Source organism: Centruroides vittatus, unplaced genomic scaffold, assembly GCF_030686945.1.
Source record: "Centruroides vittatus isolate TY-2023 unplaced genomic scaffold, ASM3068694v2 contig_973, whole genome shotgun sequence".
In the NCBI taxonomy this organism is placed as follows: domain Eukaryota; kingdom Metazoa; phylum Arthropoda; class Arachnida; order Scorpiones; family Buthidae; genus Centruroides; species Centruroides vittatus.
The window spans coordinates 495,461-516,958 of NW_027122646.1; the positions used below are offsets into that span (position 1 = coordinate 495,461).

General features: G+C 25.1%; 1 protein-coding gene across 2 annotated transcripts in view; it reads left to right on the top strand.

The window, feature by feature from the left end:
- The window catches only part of LOC136985613 (neuroligin-4, X-linked-like), a 173,737-nt gene that overhangs the window by 102,205 nt on the left and 50,034 nt on the right, over positions 1-21,498 (top strand). For both annotated transcript variants that reach the window (XM_067282929.1, XM_067282930.1), the window contains exon 3: positions 6,757-6,906. In XM_067282929.1, coding sequence (XP_067139030.1) covers positions 6,757-6,906 — 150 coding nt within the window. The remainder of the gene's footprint in view (positions 1-6,756; positions 6,907-21,498) is intronic.

Consider the following 21,498-nt stretch of genomic DNA (forward strand, 5'->3'; position numbering starts at 1 on the left):
TTTATAAATTTTTGAGTAAGACAACTTAAATTGATTGTTCGCAATAAAACCTTATTTCGGGGATGTTTACAGTTAAGTAGAAATAAGTGAAATCCAGTTTATTTCTGTAGATTCCATAATAGATGTAATAGATTATATTGTATGTATTTCACGTTTCTATCTAATTTATATTTAAAGTTTACGGATGATCAAAAAACGTTGATGTAGTACTTATTGACGAGAAAACAATTATAAAAATTGATTTAAAAGTTTAAAATCTTTATTTGACAATTTAATATTTAACTTAAAGTACGTATTTCTATTTTCAAAATAACTGAAACATAATTGATAAAATACATTCGCTTATTAAACGCGAATTTATATTTTTATTTAAAGTATAACAATAAAAAACTTATTTTTTGATACTCTAATAACATAAAAGCATTATAATTTATCTTAAAAATACTATTTTTTTAATTGGAATATTATTAAAATTTAATTAAAAATTCAAATTCTTATTTTATTCTAATAAAATTCTTGTATAAAAATCTTATAAATTTTCGAGATTTTCTCGTTATGAAAAAGTCTGTAAGCTATTCTGCGTTTATGAAATGGAACTAACGATATAAAATCTTCTTAATTGTACTCAAAAAGTAATATATTTAATTTTGTAAAACCTATTTGGTTAGCTTGTAGTTAAGTTTATTGATGAAGCGTATTTAAGTAAAGTTATTTTAATAAAACTAAATGATTTTTAAAAATTTTCTTAACTAAATATAGAATTAAGTAACTGACTTGACAGTGATTAAAATCATAAATTGGAGATTTATCTCATTCATTTTAATATTTTAACATTTCAGAAGAATGAATGTGTTTGATTTGCTTCACTTCTTCTAAGTATACTTCTTTCAATATCGCACTAGAATACCTGTTTCACTCTACTGATCTTATTTAATAAGAATACTTCTATTGACTTTTATGGACTTGGACCAGATGACACCTGATATAATAGTTTCTGCATGCCTACCATTTCATTCAACTTGATCAAATTTTTGAAATTCCTTGTCATTTTCAACACTTCACCTATTTTGATTCGGCTTGTTCTTTCATAAAATTTATTGAAGCACAGACACATTATAACTTGATTAATTTCTTTCTAACTTAAGAGCGTCACCCTTGAAAAATTAAACAGTTGAAGAAAACTTTATCCTCTTTCATTAAAATTAGAATTACGGTTCAATATTGAATTAATAATGATAAAGTATATTGTTTTCATAAAGGCAGAAATGCATTTTAAAAAATTACATAGATTTTAAATTTTTATTTAGCTTAATAATTTAATTATTAATCGCTGAGTTTATTGATTGATAAACGTATACTCTTCAATTTAATAAAAATGATATTTAAATAGTAGTTATAATTTCTTTATTTATTAACAAACATTTAATCATCCAGTAGATTGTTATTACGCTTTTAAAATTAAATTTGTAATGTAATTAATTATTTAATAATTTTCTTAAATGTTTTTACAATAGATGTATTTATTTTTCATTTATTAATTTTATTATATATATATATATATTAATTCCTGACAATATAGAATGGAGGTACTGATAAATGATGTTTATAAAATTCAATTTCAATACTATTATAATTCCGTTTAATAAAATATTTTTAAAACATTTTTCCTTATTTCTAATTTATTTTTGGATTTTCATATCTCTTGAAATGTAGCCTAGGATTTTTTGAAAGTAATGCATTTATAAATAAATATTTCTTTACGTTAATATGGTAAACATACTTGTATTTTAGTTATTTTCATTCCAAAATTTTCTTTTCTTTCTTTTTTCGATACAAATAACACACTCTGACTCATTTCTAACATTTCTGTTGATCCTTTTTTTCAAGCCTTGTAGAAATCTTACTAAAAAGAAAAGTGTGCTTGTCACTTTTTTGTAATTCTAAATTCTGTATTCACGCTTTTCATTTTGAAATAGAATTTTGTCAGTTTCACAGTAAATATTAAATTTATATCTAAGCAACCATAGTCAAACAAGACAAAATTCCTTCAGCTGACTCACCTAGAATTACAGGAGAATTTCCATGCTGTATATAGTGTCCTGCATATCTCTGTAGATATCTTCACACTTTTGAGTTATATTACAACTTGTACCTGCTAACAACCGCCAATAACTCTTAGATAAATTCTAAAGTCCGATAGTCTTACAGTCTATTCTTTTCCTTCACACTACACATCCAATCTTTCCAGTGCAGAGATCGTAGCTTCTTTTCTTTCCGGATTGTTGCTCTTTTCACTTCATTCTTTGTTTGAGTTTCTTTGCAGCATACTTCCTTTCCGTTTCTCTTCTTTCTTTGTTTAGTATTTTATCTTTTTTAAGATATAAAACTTTATTATTATCATAATGGCAGTTAAACTTACTTAATAACAAGTTTATAACTCGAGTATTCGTTATAGTGAAGTTAAGATACAGGGCTTAAGTTTTACACGAAATTAACGGCCAGATATTAACAGTTTTGAAAATTTCTTCTGCACCGCTTCACTTCTCTTCTCTAGTTAATAAAATTTACTTAAAATTATCTTGGTGACAATTGATGGAAAAAAGGGAGAAAATTTTATAATTTAATCTTCATTCATCTTCGTTTCTGTCCATTATATACTTTATTACAGAATATTAATTCTCTTACATTTTCTAAGAAAAAAAAATTAAAATAAATTAAAATTTGTTCGTTATGAAAACAATTACATTGAATTTTATTCTCTTGTGATTGAGAAAATGACGAAGAAAAATAAATTAAAAATTCTACATTTAGTCCCTAAACGTAATTTTATAAGAAATATTTATAACGGTAAAGCGAAAATATTTAAATAAATATTGAAAATTAGGATTACAATTTAAAAATACTCATTAAATAATATTATATTAAAAATATTCACATTTTAAATATTAAAACGTAAGCTTTATCTTTAAGCAAAATTTGTATTATTTTAACTGAATAAAAACATTTACGCTTTTAAAATATTAAAAAGCGAAAGAAGTTTAATAGGAAGAAATGAATACTGTATGAGTTCGATATTTTTATATATATATATAAAAATGCAGTTTATTTTACTTATACTTCCACAACTCACTCAACATATTGGATAAATGGAAAAAACCTTCATTTTTTTATGCCAGTGGTTTTGACAGAGAATAATAGATATTATGATAGATTGAATATCGAATTTTTTAACTCTTTCTTTTGATATATTATTTTTACATTTTGAATTTTTCGTGAACTAATGATTGTAGTTAGCAAGTAGTTCAATGATTTAAAAATAACAAAGAAAGATTCATTAAAATTCGAAAATTTAAAGCGAAATTTGAACTGATAAAGATTTAATCATGAAAAATCACTTTTTGTTTTCTCCTTTCTTGTCATTTCATCTTGAGAACGTTTGAAATCTTTGTATTATTCATTAAATATTTTAAATACAGGCGATCGTCATCTACCAGTTAGTAAAGTATATTTTAATATTCCTTACAAACTTATAAATTTATTAACTTCCACTAATGTAAACAGAGAAAGTAATTAACTAAAAAGTTTGAAAAACAATATGTTAAATTAATAAAATTTTATTTCTTTAAAAATGTTGGATTGTTAAATTCGATATCTTTAAAATAAGCAAAAGTGTAAATTAATATAAAATATCTATAGTTTAAAAAAGTAAGTAGATGTTGAATTGTTAAATTCAATTGATAAAAATAAACAAAGAATTGAAATTTTTAAATTGTGAAAATAAGATGAAGAAAAGTAAATGAATAGAGAAATTTAAACTGATCTACAGAAGCAAAGAAAAATGAATTGGATGAAGAATGCACAAATTGAAAATCTTTGAATAAACAAACAAGATTGTCTGTCCTATTTTTCTGTTCTAAATTCTTTCCTATCCTTTTAAAAAGATTGATAATCAAAAGTCTAAACAGAAAACAAACAAACAGGAATTTGCACATTGTTACAGAATAAATAACAAGTTTTAACAGTAAATAACTATGTTTTTATATATATATAAAATCTATAAGAATAATAAACTATAAAAATCTCTAATATTTTGTAAAAATTTTAAACAATAGTTTTAAAGTCAACGAAGCTTTTAAAAATAGTAAATATTGTAAATGGTGACAGAATTCGATTTAAAATAAAATAAAATAAATTAATATCATTTATCAAAAGAAACTTTTTTTTAAAAAAAACTATAGAAACAATAATGTAGCTTTAAGGAAAAGTAGGTCGCTATAGTAAACACAAGAACATTTTTTTCCTCTAATGTTATTTAATAGAAATTGGAAAGCATTGATCGTAAATATTGTTTAAATTTTTTTAAAAAACAAGGTTATAAAACTAAATTATCAAATAAATCCGATTAAGGAAAAATTACAGAAAAATCAAGAAATAAATTTAATTAGAATTGTACAAATATAATCCCAAACCCAAATATAATTTTAAAACTTTGATCAGGGGCAATAAAATATTAAATATTGATGAGAAAAAAATTATTTTTGGAGCTGAATAATTGAAGTGAAAGAAAAGGAGGAAAAATATTGAAAAGATTACATTAGTACGATAAGAAGTTATCTTTAGTCATTTTGGTGATTTTATCTTAAACTAGCACCATTTCATTTAAGAATATCGTATTCTCAGGTGGTTATTTTGTAACTTGGGAATCTTGTAATGCAGATCTTAAATTTATATAAAAATATTATTAAACTAGAAAGATCTTTCACGCGATAAAATATATTTAAAAACTAATTTGTTATGTAATTTACCTGGTCTTGTACTGTGTAAAAAATTATCTGATAAAACAGCGATTTTTATTGCCTAATTAGCATTTTCAAATTACCACATTTAACATTATCGGGCAGAGTTCAAATTAGCAGTCGAGAAATGGCTTCTTACAAGCATTTCATTTTATTTTTTATTGATGACAAGTTTAGAAATAATGAGGATTTTTCATTTTTCTAAGCGATTTTAATTGCTTGATTAAGAAAACATGATAAAGAAATAAACGATTTGTTTAAGAATCCTTCCTCAACAAAAATTTTTATTGTATTTTGAGAAAATAATCAAAATTTTTCATTTCGTGAAGAAGTTATTTTAATTATATTCGAATAATTTTAATTAATATTCAAGTTAGATTTGTTAATTAGTATATTTGCAAATATGAAATATATTCCATCGTTAATAACTTCGAAATTTATTTATTTTATAAAAGTTTTCTTTATTTAATATCTTCGTAAAACAAGACAAAAAAGTTTTTACGTTAACCTTATTAAATTCATACATGTAAGCATCATTTTCTTCTAATCATACATTTAAAAATATGTTTTTATTCCTTCAGTATCTGTAAATTTATTCTCGATCTTTGTTCCTTTTCTTAAAATCATTTTCAAAAGCATTTCTTTTCTATTCATTCTACTTCCTTGAAGGAATTTCTTCCATTCTACACTTCTTAAATCAACTCCTCAATTTTGCTTCCGCTGTTTTTATGCATTTCAACACTAATCTAACTCCCTTTTTTATTATTATTTTAAAATTCGTTTTCTATAATCCCTTTTACGGTTCTTACAGTTGTAACCGACTATCCAATTTACTTTTTTTCTTATTCCTAAAAGCATTTAAAATACATTTAATCTCTAATATTTTCTAAAGAAACAAAAATTTACATTAATAAATTTGTTTATTTAATATGTGAATAATTCAAAGCAAAAAAAAATATAATGTATAATGTAATCATTATAATAGTAATAATATTAAGAAAAAAAAATGGAAAAATATTACTTTTACTTCCATAACCGATTTATCCTAAAGGGATGTTAAAAGTAAGAATTTTTCATTTTACGATTTTGCTTAATGGATGTTCTCTAATCAAGTAAAATGCCTTGAGCTGTTGAAGTGTTGTTAAATACGCATTTTATCTTTTGGTTTATGCTCTCTTGAGAGCTACAATCGAAAGCGTAGCAATTTACAATCTTTTCTAATTAAGGATGTTTTGTTGACTCATTCTTCAGTTATAAAACCACTTGAAGTCATTACAGATGACGAACTTTTATTTTGACATCTGTATTTAATTCATAAACAAAGTTATACTTTTTTTTTAAATCAAAAATTATCAAAGTCTCCAGGCTGTAATCAGTTGAAAATTATGAAAACAAACTTTCTCATCCCGTTATTTTTAACATTTTAAACCTTTGTTATCATTCAACTTGACAGAATTTGTGATTTTAATCTTTCTTACGCCATATACCTATTTGTTTATATGAAGAAAGAGTGATTTATGATACTGTAATAGGAACCAATAATGTTGACGTATAAATAACATAATATATGGATGATATAAATAAGTAATAATAACAATAATAAAGATAAATATAAACTAATATAAGTAAACTGATACAGGAAATAATTAATTTATTGTTATAACAGTTAATAGAATAAATATACAAATGTGATAAAGTCACCCCTTTTAACTAAATATTATCAGTTATAAATTATTGAATTGAGATATTATATTATAATTATTATTATATATTATGTATAAAAAGAATAAATTTAGTAAGAGATATATGAATATTTAAGGCGATGATTAATAATTTTGAATAATTTATAAAATATTTTAGAAATTTTATTGATATTTTTATGTGGTGATCATTTTAAACATTTGTATTAAATAAACAGCAATTATTAATTTTATTAAAATTGTTTTTTGTTCTTTTTCAGTTGGAAGGGAAGGTATCTATCTACCAGTAATGTTGTATATACATGGAGAATCTTATGAATGGAATTCCGGAAATCCTTATGATGGAAGTGTATTGGCAAGTTTTGGAAATGTGGTTGTGATCACTTTTAATTATCGTCTTGGAGCATTAGGTTGGTATTTGCATGAAATCGTTAGTTATAATTATTATTTAATAATTTTAACAGATAATAATCTAAGTCTGGTAAAGATTTTGTATATAAATTACACAAATTTATTTGATAAATACAATCAAGCAAGAGTTTTAAGAAATATGAAAATTAGCAAAATTTTCAAAATAAATCATCACACAATACATTTGAATTATATAATTTTTATTTTTTCGCTCATTTACGGTGGAATTATTTTAATAAATTATTGTAAAGAATCATAAATAAAAAGTGCTCTGTAAATAGCATAGCATTATTTTATGAAAATTAAGACTTTAGTTTTGTATAAAAACATTTAATGATATTTTTTTCCTACATTATTAATATTCTGAATAAAAACAATAGCTTTTGCAGTTCATTTCTTCAACGCATTCTTTCAACGTTTCTTTTATATTTATTTAATTATTTTGTCAAAAATAATTTAAGCAAATTTTAAAACTTCTTTTTTATTTTTAAATCTTTTAATAAATCTTTTGTTATTGCAAATATACTCATTTTATTGATCGTCTTTCTAGTTTAAAATAATTTTCAAAACATAATATAAGTGAATTTAAATATATTTTTAAAAAAAATTTAAAACGACAATCTAAAAATTATATAAATATTAAATTGTAGAAAATATTCAATACAAAAATTACTATTTAGGAAATTTTGTCGCTTTTTTTATAGTAAAATTATAAAGAAATAACGCTTAAATATTTCCGAAAATTGATAGAATTCTTATTAGTCTTTCTTATTCGTGGATTTTATCTTTTATTAGTTTCGTATTGAAAGATGAAAACAAAAATAAATCCTATGATAATCATTTAACGGGCGGTTAACCATTGCCTATTACGTAATGAAGATATTTTTCGAGAGCATGTACATTAAAACCTATTTAAGATGGAGATTGAAAGGATCAAAGCGAACTTCCGCTTCACGGAAGGAGCTTAAAATTCCAATTTTTGAAATCTCCAGTTAAGACATTATGGCATTTCATAGTTTTCGCAACATATAAATTTAAATCGCTTCATAATCTTTTCAAAATAAATTTTATACTATTATAAAACATATAAATTTACTTATAAATATTCACTTAATCATTATAAACTATTAGAACATATAGAGCGTTAGGTAACGACTCGTTTTCTTTTATAATTCTAAAATATATCTAGTGAAATCTGTTCAAAACGGAACCCGAATAAAATTGAATATATACGTGTGTGTTATAGAGTTAAAAATAAAAGCAAGATATTTTATTTCTGTAACAAAATTATATCTTTAAAATAATAAGTCTTGTTTTAATAATTAACTAATTATGACAACTTGGTCTTCGAATTATATTAGGTCATGATAAGAATTCACTGTTTAAATATAAAAGAAATTTGCATATGCTTTTAATACAAAAATGTTATAATAATTACAATTATTTTAGTTAATTTATTAAGTATAAGATTAAAATAGTAAAGATAGTATAGGCCTGTAAACAGTTTTATATTGAGTGTAATTCTGAATACCATGTTTCTTATAAATTTATGTAAATTAATTAAAATGTGTAGTTAAAAATAATTTTCATCTGTAAACAAGTTGTTACAAAAATCAAATTTGTTTGGTTAATACATATTATATTATATATAATATACAATAAACTCTATGGCATGATTACTCACGTTTCTAGGTATAATATATATAATTTCTTATTAACCTATAAATCATTTATCGTTACTGTTATTACATTCAGTTTTCTAAAGTAAGATAAGAATTGTCGTGCTATTTTTTCCACTTATTACTCTGATATAAATTTATAAGGCAAAAAATTAAATATCTAATTAAACTTATTTAAATTAGCAAGACATCGTTATGTAAAAATAATTGCTTAAATATGAAAATATAATTGCGAAAAATGTCAAATAAAAAAATATATTTACTGTATTATAAATAAATTTCTTCAAAGTAGAGAATTCTAAAGGTTATTTCAATAGAAGCACTTAATTCAGAATTCAGAATCTAATTAAGTGTTCTAGACTGAAATACTTTTTTTTATATTTTTGTTGTCTGGAATCTTTAGTTTTGTTGTTTTCTCATTTCGTTTCTAAACGTATTACTTTATCTGGATAATTAATGACATTCATTATTTTTTTCTTCACACGTTTACTATTGTCTATCAATTTTTACAATCGATTCTTTCAGACTGTTTAAAAATGAATGACATTTTTTATGTGATAAAACAAACTAAACTAATATAATTGAGATGTATACGTTTCAATGAAATATTAATGATAGATAACTAGAAATAAAAGTAATTTATTTCATTTTTTCGGAAAAATAAATAATAATTTTTTTTAAATATGTAAATATTATTCTTCTGTACTTGCTTTATATTATATTTTATTCTTTAATTAAATATTTCTTTTATCTATTTTTATATAAATTATGAATTTGTACGTAAAACAAATATAGAAAAAAGTTTATGATAAATTAATAATTTTATGAATAATTAAATATTTTATTAACCAAAATTAATGGCATTTATTATATTAAGCTATAACATTCCAAAAATTATAATTTTTATTCTTATTTGTGTCAACAGTAAGTAATTTATATCACAGGCTGTGAGATAACATAAATTTGTGATGAATTCCATAAATAATATGTTTTCTGAAAACATTTAATACAATAATCTTAATATTATTCTTGTTTTAAATTACAGTTTAATCTTGTTAAATATAAATTACTTTTTCTTTAGTAGTTTTGATTGTATAACGATAAAAGTAAACGACTAAAAATATTTTATTCTAATCTAATTATTTATACAGTCATGAAATTAAAATATTTTCTTCAAGTGTACAGTACATATTCCTTCCAATATTGAAAGCATTTCCAATTAAAATACAATGTATAGAGTTATTGAATAATTCAATATCGAATAAAATAATTATTTTAGCCTTCTGTATGTAGTGTAAAGATTATATTAATAACAAAACGTTTATATTTTATTTTACTATATAAAAATTTAATTGGAAAATGTAAACTGTTGAAAATTCGGTGTGTAAATTTTAGTACATGCTTCTGTTATATTATTATATTATAAAAATTGAATATACAGGCTAAAGTAGATCAGTTTGGTACTTCTCTGTGTCTCGAGCCTCCCAAACCTCTAAGTCTCTAGTGTACGTAGATACAGAGAGCCTCCGAAATTTAAATTTTTATGATGGATCAGTCATAGACTTATTTTTCATCCTAGATACTACGTAAATATTCCAACTGTCAGATTAAGTAAGAAGAAAGGTGAGCACTTTATCCAACGTACATTATTTTTACTTTATATTAAAGTAATTCTTATAATGTATACTTATATTTTTCTTGTTCCAAAATTTGACCGTTCTAAGTATATTCGTAAAGTGCTAATGGATAGATTGACTCTGCTTTTACCCAAAAATTATGACATAAAAGTGATATAAATTAAATAAAATTTTATAGGTTTTTGGAAGGAAGAACACTTAAATTTGCGATTGACTCGAACTCCCTCTCTTTCTTAATCTTTGTAAAGAAATATTTAAGATTATTATATACAATATTTAACAGTTAAAACATTAAGAATATTTAGGTTCATTCTTCAAAGAAATGCTCGTTAGAACTTAACTTCAATTCAAATGATTGTAATTACATCCGTCAATGATCTCACAATTCTGAGAAATATAATGATGACGTTAAAGTTAGTGTCGTCATTATGATGTCAAAAATTTACATTCTTTTAATTTAACATTAAACATTTTGACATTAATTATCTGAATTAACAAACACGGTTATGGTTTATTTATTTTAATATTTATTTTAATAATGTGTATTCTTAGAAAATTCAGATAGAGTCTCTTTTTAAATTGAATTGAAATATCATTAAATATCTATAAATATGCAAATTTATATTTTTAGATTACAAAATTTTATATCTTCATTAAAGTTAAAAATAATTGCAACTAGATATTAGCATACATTTTCTAATTATTTACTTAATTACAGTGAACCAATAAGTTTTTTTTTAATAGAGAATATTAAATGTATTAAGTATCTTAAAAATTAAATTTTATCTAAACATCATTAAAAATCGCCTAAACGTCGTTAATATATATTATTTACATTATTAATAACATAATTTTATATAAAAGTATAGAAGATTAAACATTATTAAATAAAAGTTAATATCAAATTATCTTTTTTAATACATTTAATAACAATAAAATTATTACATATAGTTTAAAATAAAGAATTTTGTCAATCAAAGTGATTTCTTTTGTATAAATTAAAAAAAATTTCTTTTTAAAATCGATTCGATTTAAAAAATCTGATGATGTTTTATATCACAATTAAATATATTTCGATTTTAAAATAAAATTCAAATTTATCTTTAGGTGAATTTAATTTGCAAAACTTTCATAAGTTTTCACATCAAACTGTCAATTTACTTTTCTTTGTTCCAATTTTTAACTATTATTTTTCTTTTATTTTATTTCTTTTTTTCTATTTTCAATTACTTTCAGAATCAAATTTCGTTTTCATTTTCCATCCTCCAACAACTTTTACCAACCATTTGAATAAATTTTTTTACTTAAATGTCTTCATTCTTACTTAATAAAATTTAAAATATACTTCCTTTAAATATATTTATTATTGAATTATTTTTAAAGCCGTTTATAGAAAAAATAAACATTGATTTTTAATGTATCGTGTTTTATATTTTGATAGACAATTTAGCTTATTATGTAGTCAACAAAGTTATATTTTCTAAAACTAAATATATGAATTATTTATTGGCAATTCTTTCCAAAATATTTAAATGAGTTAATATATTAATATTCTATCTGATTCGACAAAAATGTGATTTTTAACGCGAAATTTTATAACAAGTCTTAAACATTTAAGAACTTCTGGATGGAAAGTTATCAAATTTATTTTCAATTTGGAAGAAGGAAAAGAAACAGAAAATTCTAAATTATAAGATATTTTTATAGTTGTTTGCAAAAATTCTTATACATATATAAGAAGCATTTCGATTTTAGAGAAGGATTTTCAAGGAAAAATTGGATGATAATTAGAAAAAAAACATATATAAATTTATAAAGAGTAAACATGTAAATATGTATATAATATATTTAGTTATTCGAAACAAAACAAAAATTTAGTTATTCGAAAATATAAATAAAATAGGTTATAATGTAAAATATTTCGAATTAAATAGGCATTGAAAATTTAAGACTTATGCAACTTTGAGTTCATAAAATGTAAATACAGTGCATCTTAACTTCGAAGTAACGTAATATTTAGTTTTAATTAATTAAAATACTATAATTTAATTTAATATATATGTTTTTAATTAATTTAGTATTAATTTTTAGTTTTTTCGTAAAAGATCTGAAACGTTAGGATAAATTAAATCACTTATGTTTAATGATTAAAAATTACTAATAAATTAAGACTAATATTTTCACATACAAAGAATTGTAGAAATTTTGTAAAAATATCTTTTAAAGATTGTTTAAAGTTTAAAATAAATAATATTTGAAATGTGAAAACCTAATGCGATTAGTTTCTTGATTCTTAACTAATATTCCACTTCACGCTTATTTGCCCTTTTCATTCTTTCTGTTGTAAGCTCTGCTTGAGGGTAAAATTATGTTTATTATTGAAAAAACTAAAAATTTATAAAAACATTTTTCATTTAATTAAATAATTCTATTTGTTTAAAATTATCTTCATTATCAAATACAAACATAGTCCCGTTTTGTTAAATTAAATTGTAAATATTGGATTCCAGTTATTAACATAATACGCAGTGATAAAAATCATCTGGTATATAAATTTTGAAATGTTTACAGTTTAAAATATTCTCGATGGCTTACACATTAATTTAAAACAGTTTAAAATCTCCTTGCACATGTTTCAGAATAATTTAATCGATTTAAAATATAACTTTTAAAAATTACGAAGAAGCGAAAAGTAAGCTACTTCATCCGTGAACTGCAATTAAGCATCACACGCCGTAATTTTAATGGATTAACTTAATAAATAAGAATTTAAGCTTTCTGAAATTTTTATCATACTATGAAAATACTGATAACATCTGCCATAAGGCTGGTAGTCAAAACAACTAAATATTACTATAAATGATACGATCATCTAACCTTAGATATTTAACTCATTAAATTATCTACTTCAACAAGCTCTGTAAATTTACTTTTGTAGTAAAATATTGTGGAGAAATCACGGAAAGTTGACGGAGTCGACTTGCTTTTTTAATTACGTTGAAAATTACAGTAATAATAAACAGACAATTATTAATTAAGCAAGTGTAATTTGTATACTTTATCACAACGTCTTGAAATTATTTTCAAAACACTTACAGTAACTAAATGACGAGCATCTAAGGAATTTTCTGTCAAAAAGTTATTCGTGAATTTATTAAAGATGAAGATAAATAAATTTATATAATTTAAATTTTCTAATATAATCAGAATAATATAATTTGATGTAGTTAATTTATTTTTTTAATTTATGCTTTAGCACAAAAGGAGTCGTAATATTTAAAAAAGCATCATTTACAGATTTGTAATTATACATATAAATCTACAGTGTAGGAACATTCGTTTGTCTTTGCGTATCTGTTGCAAAGGTAAAAGCATACATATCAATATGGCAGTATTAGCTACGATATAAATAAATATATTAAATTTGTGCTATCGTAAATTAAAAAACTTTAAACAATTTAAAAGTAGCTTTTTTGTTTGCCGTTGGATGTGTGATATTATAAGTTATTATACATAGCTTTTCTATATTAGATTTTAATCATTGTCGTTTAACTGTTAGCAGATAATATATTATGTTCTTTATAAGAAAGATATAACCCTTATAATTTTTATAAATTACTTTTTGTTTTATTTACTTGACACCTAAAATATGAATTCAAACTGTTGAATGTTTTTGTGTGGGTCTAGACTCTTGTTTCTAAAAGAAACTACTTCTTATAGTCCGTTACACTATCGTGTATTTTTTAAAGATATATAAAAGAAAATATTTTTAAAAGAATTTCAGTTTTTATATTATCGGTTCCTATCAGTGAAGTTTAAAATTATTTTGGGAATTTCTCGTGACTTAATATTTCTAAAAATTCCTGATAATATAGTTGTAAAATATAAAATGAAAACAATTTGAATTTAAAGTTAAATAAAAAAATTATATGATTCTAATAACTGGCATCGTTACTACGAAAATCGCTTTTAAACAAAATAAATACTATAATTATTTTCCAATAAGTGAGGACAATACTATAGATTGTTTTCAAAATAAATTTTTTAAAAATGTATATAATATTTAATATCAGTGAATTTCTTCAAATTTAAAACGCAATTCTCCCATATTCTTCTGAACTTAAAGTGAAATTATGTTAATTCGAGGTACTTTACTTCCAAGTGTTCATTGTTAACTTGTATGTAATGAAAATATTCTGACAATGAATTTTAGTTATATTATATTTTAAATACATTAGTAGCGATATTAATTTTAATTTAATTTTTTAATGTTATATTTAGTTTTACAAGTAATTGTCATTCGGTTCTTTATACTGAATATCTGTTTAAAAGTGAAAATATTCTGAAATTGAAAAATTTCTGTTGCAGAATCATTAACTTTATTGTAACTTTAAAAATAAAAGCTACTAGATTAAATATTTTATTTGAAACACATTTCTAACTTAAAATAAAGTTATTTATTAATTTCCTACATATGGTTAATAGTAGAAACTTTGTATAAACTTTTTAACTCATAAAATAATATTTGGAATATTTTTTAAACATTAATATATTATTAGTACGCTAACTGTAAAATAATTATATATAATAATAGTATATAATTATTTTCTAGTTAATACTTTATAACAAATTTTGTTTATATATAATTAAAATTAAGAAAACTAAGCATAATTATGTAATTTAATATACAATAATTGTGTATACAGTACATAATGCGTACGTATGTGCAAATTTACAATATTGTATAGACTATTTAAAAATTTTTATTGAGATAACTATCAAGGTTATTGTAATACCTGTAATCGATTTTCTATCGATTTTGGATTTAAATGCATCATTTATGGTAGCTAATATTCTTAATGCACTTATAAATGTTTAAAGATTTTATTTTCTTATTATTTTAATTATTATTGTGTTTTTCGTTTCTGGTTAGATTTTATTTTTCATTTTATATTCTTGACATGGAATTCTTATTTATATTCTTACACCTACTTCTACCATTAATTTTCCTATTACTAGTGTTATTACTCTGTTGTTATTACATTGAAATATTAGGTTTTAATTAATTAATAATATATTAATTCCATCTTAACATTGATCATAAGTTTGAATTATTTTCTGTGGAGAATAACAAATGTCTGAACCATCATTATTTGAATCTCTTGAGATATGTATTTTTCATAATTCCTTCGATAAAGATCAGAAGAAAAAATCCATTTATCGATAAAAATGAATATTTTAATGATCTCCACCATTTAAAAAGCGTTGTTTGAATAGTAAGATCTCAAAATCTCACTTTAATCACTTGGAACAAGACAAGTTTCTTGCATTTTAAAGTACGATGTTAAAAATGTGCACTTGATTTTATGTGATATCAAGTTTTACATTTTGAATACGAATTCAATTATAAATATAAAATCTAGTTATCTTACAACATATTTTTCAGCTCATACTATAAAAATACTTGAATATCAGTTGAATTATCGACTCGAGGTATCAAGTTATTTATATGAATCAGATTAAAACTGAAAAATCTATTACTTTAATCTATTTTGCTGAGATTCATTTCCTTTCAAATCTAGGACATTTATTTTCAACTATAATTATTATCTTTTCTCCTTTGCTATTAGATACAAAGCATTTTTTTAAAATATATAATATAACATTTCAAAATACTTAATCTTCAGATATTTCAATCAATTTTACGATAATTTATTAAAGTAACAATGGCGAGTTTTTAATAAACAGATAAAATATACCTTCATTGATTATCAGATATTAGAAAATTAAATAACTAATTTTTTTTATTTTATTCAGAAATAGGAAATCCCAAATATTTGTATAGTGTAATATTTTTCGTCATAAAAATATTTTTGTATTTTCAAGAGATTACCAATAAATATTTGATGCAGAACAACACTGTATATTTAATCTGATGCTTCTGTGTGCTTCAAATATTTTGGAACTACCATTCTTTGAGATATTCAAGAATGATTCTCTTTTTATTCAAATTCTTTGTTTTAAATTCTACAATAAATCAATGTAGTTCTCGTAACATCAAAGTATATTTTGAAAAAATTTGAATTTTGAAAACATGAAATAAATAAAATGGTATTTTGCAGGATCTTTTGTGAATAATGTAAGATCTTGCATTATTTCGAATGTGAATAGAGCAAGATTTCTCATATATATTTTATAACTTATTACATTATTATTCTAACTTCAGTTAAGGAGTAAAATATTTTATTAATATGGTAAAAAATTAATACTTAAATAGTAAAATTGAATAGTTTTAATTATAACTACAACAATAAATAGTCAGATTTGAACACTGGATATATCAGATAATGTTAACGAGAATCCGGAATTTGGTTATTTGCCATCGTAGCATATACAGAAGTTTCAATAATTTAAAAACATAATTGCAGATTTCTTATATAAGAATATACGACTACAACGTAGTTATTTTATTCACGGTATTTTTACTTCTCTAGCTGTTATGTATAACAGTGAATGTATTGGAATGGGAATGTATTGGAATCGTGTCAAATTTTACCCTATAGATTTTTTCAAATCACGATTTAAGATTCCCGGACCCAAACAGTCAAAACACGGAAAGAAAATTCCGTGAATATGTGAATGTGTGTGTGTTGGAGTCTATATCATTTAATATCTAAAAATGGGATAGACATTAAGAAACGAAATTTGGCATGCTAACTTGTATATAAGAGGCATTAATGCTATCAAAGTTTGGTGGTTAACGATCAAGGAGGTGGGAGATGGAGGAAGGTAATGAGTCATATCTCGAGAAAATTCAGACTTAATGAAGATTTTACTTGTTATTAGCATTCCACCTTTTGTTTTGTTTTTTTAAAATAAAAATCTTCACTATCCTAAAATTAAAAAAAACAGTAGAGCATCGATTATCCGACTCAATTGGGGACTGGGGTTGGTCGGATAACTGAAAAAACGGATAACCGAAAAGTATGAAAAAATACATTACAGTGAAACCTCGCTTAACGAGCACATCTCACAACGAGTATTTCACATAACGTGCAAAACAAATTGTAAAAATTTGCCTCTTAACGAGTGATATTTCGCATAACGAGTGATGAGGAGAGGGGAAGTCCCGAATTGTGCGAATGCGGCCTGCCCATCAGTCTGTGTTTAGCACTCCTTCCGTTAGCATCTTAGTCGCTTGCGATCACATATTTTTCCAAACTTGTGTTCACACATATTACTTATAAACATCAACAACCCTAGCCTGTTATATAATAAACACGCCAAACGACATTCCAAATTCTTGAGTCATTAAATTTAATGACTGATTCCAAATTAAATTTTAGAAATGTCTGAATTAAAAATTAACTATTTATAATTATTAAATTTAATACGAGATGGAAACAACTGCCTACCTCTAGTAAAATTAATTAATTTCTAATATTTAATTATAGCATTTACATAACCCAAGAATTTCGCATATTGTTTGGCGTGTTTATCAAACATATTGGCTATAATTTTTTTTTTGTTTCTGCAAATCGAATTCTCATTCCAGGGTGGTTCATTTCGCGCTAGAAGATAAGATGATGATGATGATGATGATTCACGCTCCTTAACAGTGTATATTGTACAATTTTTTTTTTTGAATAAACGTTATACATAAAACATTTGAGCATTTCTTTCGGCGTGGAACGCATTATCGTATTTTACATTAAATTCTATGAGGAAAATTGTTTCGCTGAACGAGTATATCGCATTACGAGTAAGACTCTGAAACGAATTGTGCTCGTTAAGCGAGATTCCACTGTATTAGTGTAGTATATTAGTATATCCCATGTACCGTATTTTACGGACTATAAGACGCACTTTTTTCTTCGAAAAATTGCCTCCAAAATTCAGGTGCGTCTTATACTCCGTAGCGTCTTATAGGTATTTTTTTTAAAAAATTGCTTAAAAATTAAGGTGCGTCTTATAGTCTGTAAAATACGGTAATTAGTATATTAGTATATCGCTATTAACCTACTTCGCGTTGAATTTTCATCGATGTTAAGCCTAACAATTTTTTTTAAATACTGTACTAATCGTCGCTATTGTATCGTTAAATATTATTTCTTCATTTTGCACAAAATAAATACAGTACTGTATTGTATATTGAAAAATATACAGTAAAACAAAACAATATATATTCGGGTAAATATTTTACATAAAGTAAACCTATACATTAGAAAAAGAAGTCCAAAATTTTCTTTTGCTTCACAGCTGACACTCGTTTTTTTTGCCGCTAAATCTCGCACATGTTTTAAAAACAGCAATTGGATAGCGTCGTTAAATTCTATTCTATTCATCTCCTCTCTTGGTTCATATGGAGGTTGTAGCCTTATATTCGCCTTTCCTCCGAAGAGTGGTGTTATGATCGCTTCACCACCGAAGAGCCAGCCGTTTATCTCACGGCCTAAACGTGCGCGCGGGAAACCGTGCCTTCCGGGAGGACTTTTATGGGGAACTGGCCTCCTATTCAGTCGTTATTGGCTAGGAGAAAACCCGGAAAACTCCTAGCAGCCAGCCTGTCCGAGTCGCGGCGCGAACCCACCACCGAACTTCCCAGTGTTCAGGGTCTGTTCACCACCGATGGCGTCGTTAAATAAAATTATGCCTCGTTTAAATACTGGCTTCCCTTTCATCGTTCAGTCAATGTTGCCAGCTAAAACAGGCAAAAATTTAACAAGAATAATATTAAAGTAGCCAAGACATAGTCAAATATTGTAGCGCCACATCACTAGCGGACATTTGAATTTGCCGATTAGAACGCGGTCGGTTAACCGATGTGACGGTTGATCGGGGGTTGGATAATCGATGCTCTACTGTAATATTAAAAATTTTATAACAAAATCTCCTAACAGATGGCACTACACGCAATTTTATTTATTGTGATTAATAATACAAAGGTTATTTTTTAAATAAAATCTCGTAACAGTCGGGAAAGTTACGCAACTCGTTTCTGAATTTTGTCTATCTGTTTGATTTTCTAAGTTGCGATATGTCAAAGCTTATGAAATTCCAGTTTTAATTTATCTCTGGAAATACAGTCAAACCTGTTTTTGTGCGGAGGATAGGGACCGCATAAAAGAAAATGCATTAAAAAAAATCGCGCGAAACTTCACGAGTGGCTATAAAAAATAGTTTTCGCAACACAATTAAAAATATATATTTTTTTATGCAGTGAATAGGGACCGCATAAAAAAGTCTCACGTAGAAAATAACTCGAAACAGTACGAAATAACTAGGAATTGCTTTTTTAACTCCTTGGGCCTTTTTCTGCAACACCTAATGGGGAAAAAATCCTCTAAGAATTTTAATTTTTATATTAATTAATTATTTTCACTTAAATACGAATCTAACATTAAAAAGTTAAAAATAATCGTTAAATAATGATTTTATTTGATAAATATAGCTGCAGGAAGTGTTATTTCATTTAACAAGACGTGAAATTTCACACCTGCAGTCTAAAGCTGGAGGGGAGCTAACTTACCGCATCTGTTCAAATATAACATAATATTTATGGTTTTTATGCTATTAAAATAAGAGGGGACCGAAATAAACGTATGAGAAAAAAATTTTACTGAATAAAAAATGAAAAAAACCTGCTGATGTCATAGAAAACAACCAATAGAGTTTTTAAAAATTTTACAAGAGTCAATTATGTTCCAATTTGATTGAAATTTTCATATACCGCACAAAAAAAATCGCACAAATAAAAATCGCACAGAAAAAGACCGCACAAAAACAGGTTTGACTGTAATTAAAATATTTGATCTATACGTTTTTAAGTTTTTTCAATTATACTAAATTTATTTAAACGCATTGGCCTTTTTCGCAAACAACTAACATACGTAGGCAGTACAATAGTTTCAATTTTGCTGATTATAGGTGAGTTTTATGTAGAAAAGAGATCGCCAGCATCGCTGAAGGATGGCAAAAGTTATGAGGAAACAAATAAGATTCTAACATTTGTGGAGAAACTTAACATAAAATATATTAAAATTGCAATAAAATTTTTTAATGTTTCATATGCTTTCCTAATTGACATTGACATCTGCCATGGTTGGAAATCGCCGGGACGTGCGATTCCCGCCGTTTTCTTTTCGTTTCAAATCTGTGGACGTTACAGAAAACCGTAGAGAGCGGCCGTTAGAAGAACGACGGTTAGGACAACCGCCGTTTGTTTGAATCTACGATCAGCGATTGGTCGGCCGATATCGTACGATGGGTCGACGAGTTGGAGACCTCGGAAAGCAGATTGGTGGAACGGAAACGGTTCCTGTGAGTATAAAAGAAGCAACTTTAGGCGGGAAAGAGGTTCCCTTCGAAATCCCAAAAGTGTGGATCTCACGTTGGATTAAGGAAGTGCTTGTTTGCTCGGAAGGATTTGAGAACTGTACTGTTTGATACGATAGGAAGGAACGGGCCGCAAGGTGTTCTTTCGACGGACCTGTAACGGAGTTTAGTGACTTTTGACAATAGTGAACCGTGTACGAGCGGAGACACGCTGTGTTGACTGTAATCTTTGTACTCATTAGTTTGTTTGACCCAAAGTTAAGCTGTAACCATTTGTTTGTTATAAATTTTGTGTTTGTGATTTGTGAACCGTAGCAGTGTGTCCTTTTTGAATTTGACTACATCAATACTAATTATGGATGAATAGGGTAAACGATATAGTTATTGGCATTTAAGGAAAATTTTATTTTAAAAATTTTATGGAATAACAGAAAGAATAAATGGGAAATATTGTACTTACTAATGAAATTCTTTTGCCTTTCTATTGCCAACATCTAAAAATTACAAACGCCAATAATTTAATCCAAAATGTGCCCTGTTTTATGAAAATGCAATATTGTATTGTTAAAATCTGGAATTTTTTTGCTACCTACTAAAAGCAGAAGTCTACATTAATATTGCCATGTAATAATTCCAGAATATCTTTTACATAACTCTTACCGTATTAAAATGATTTAAATTCTAACTGGCCAATAACTGTCTGGTGGCAATAACTGTACCGTTTACTCTGTAACAACTCACATCATTAGATACTTATTGTCGGGGTGGAATTGTGTAAACACGATTCCCGCCCTTCCCTTTTTGCGCTGATAACGATCATCGTTCCAAGAAGACGGTGGAGGGAGGGACTGACCACATGTGAACGGGAAAACACCGGGTGGTCATCCGACACGTGGCCGACATGTGTGTAGGGAAAAGGCCGAGGCGGGAAGAGGGGAGT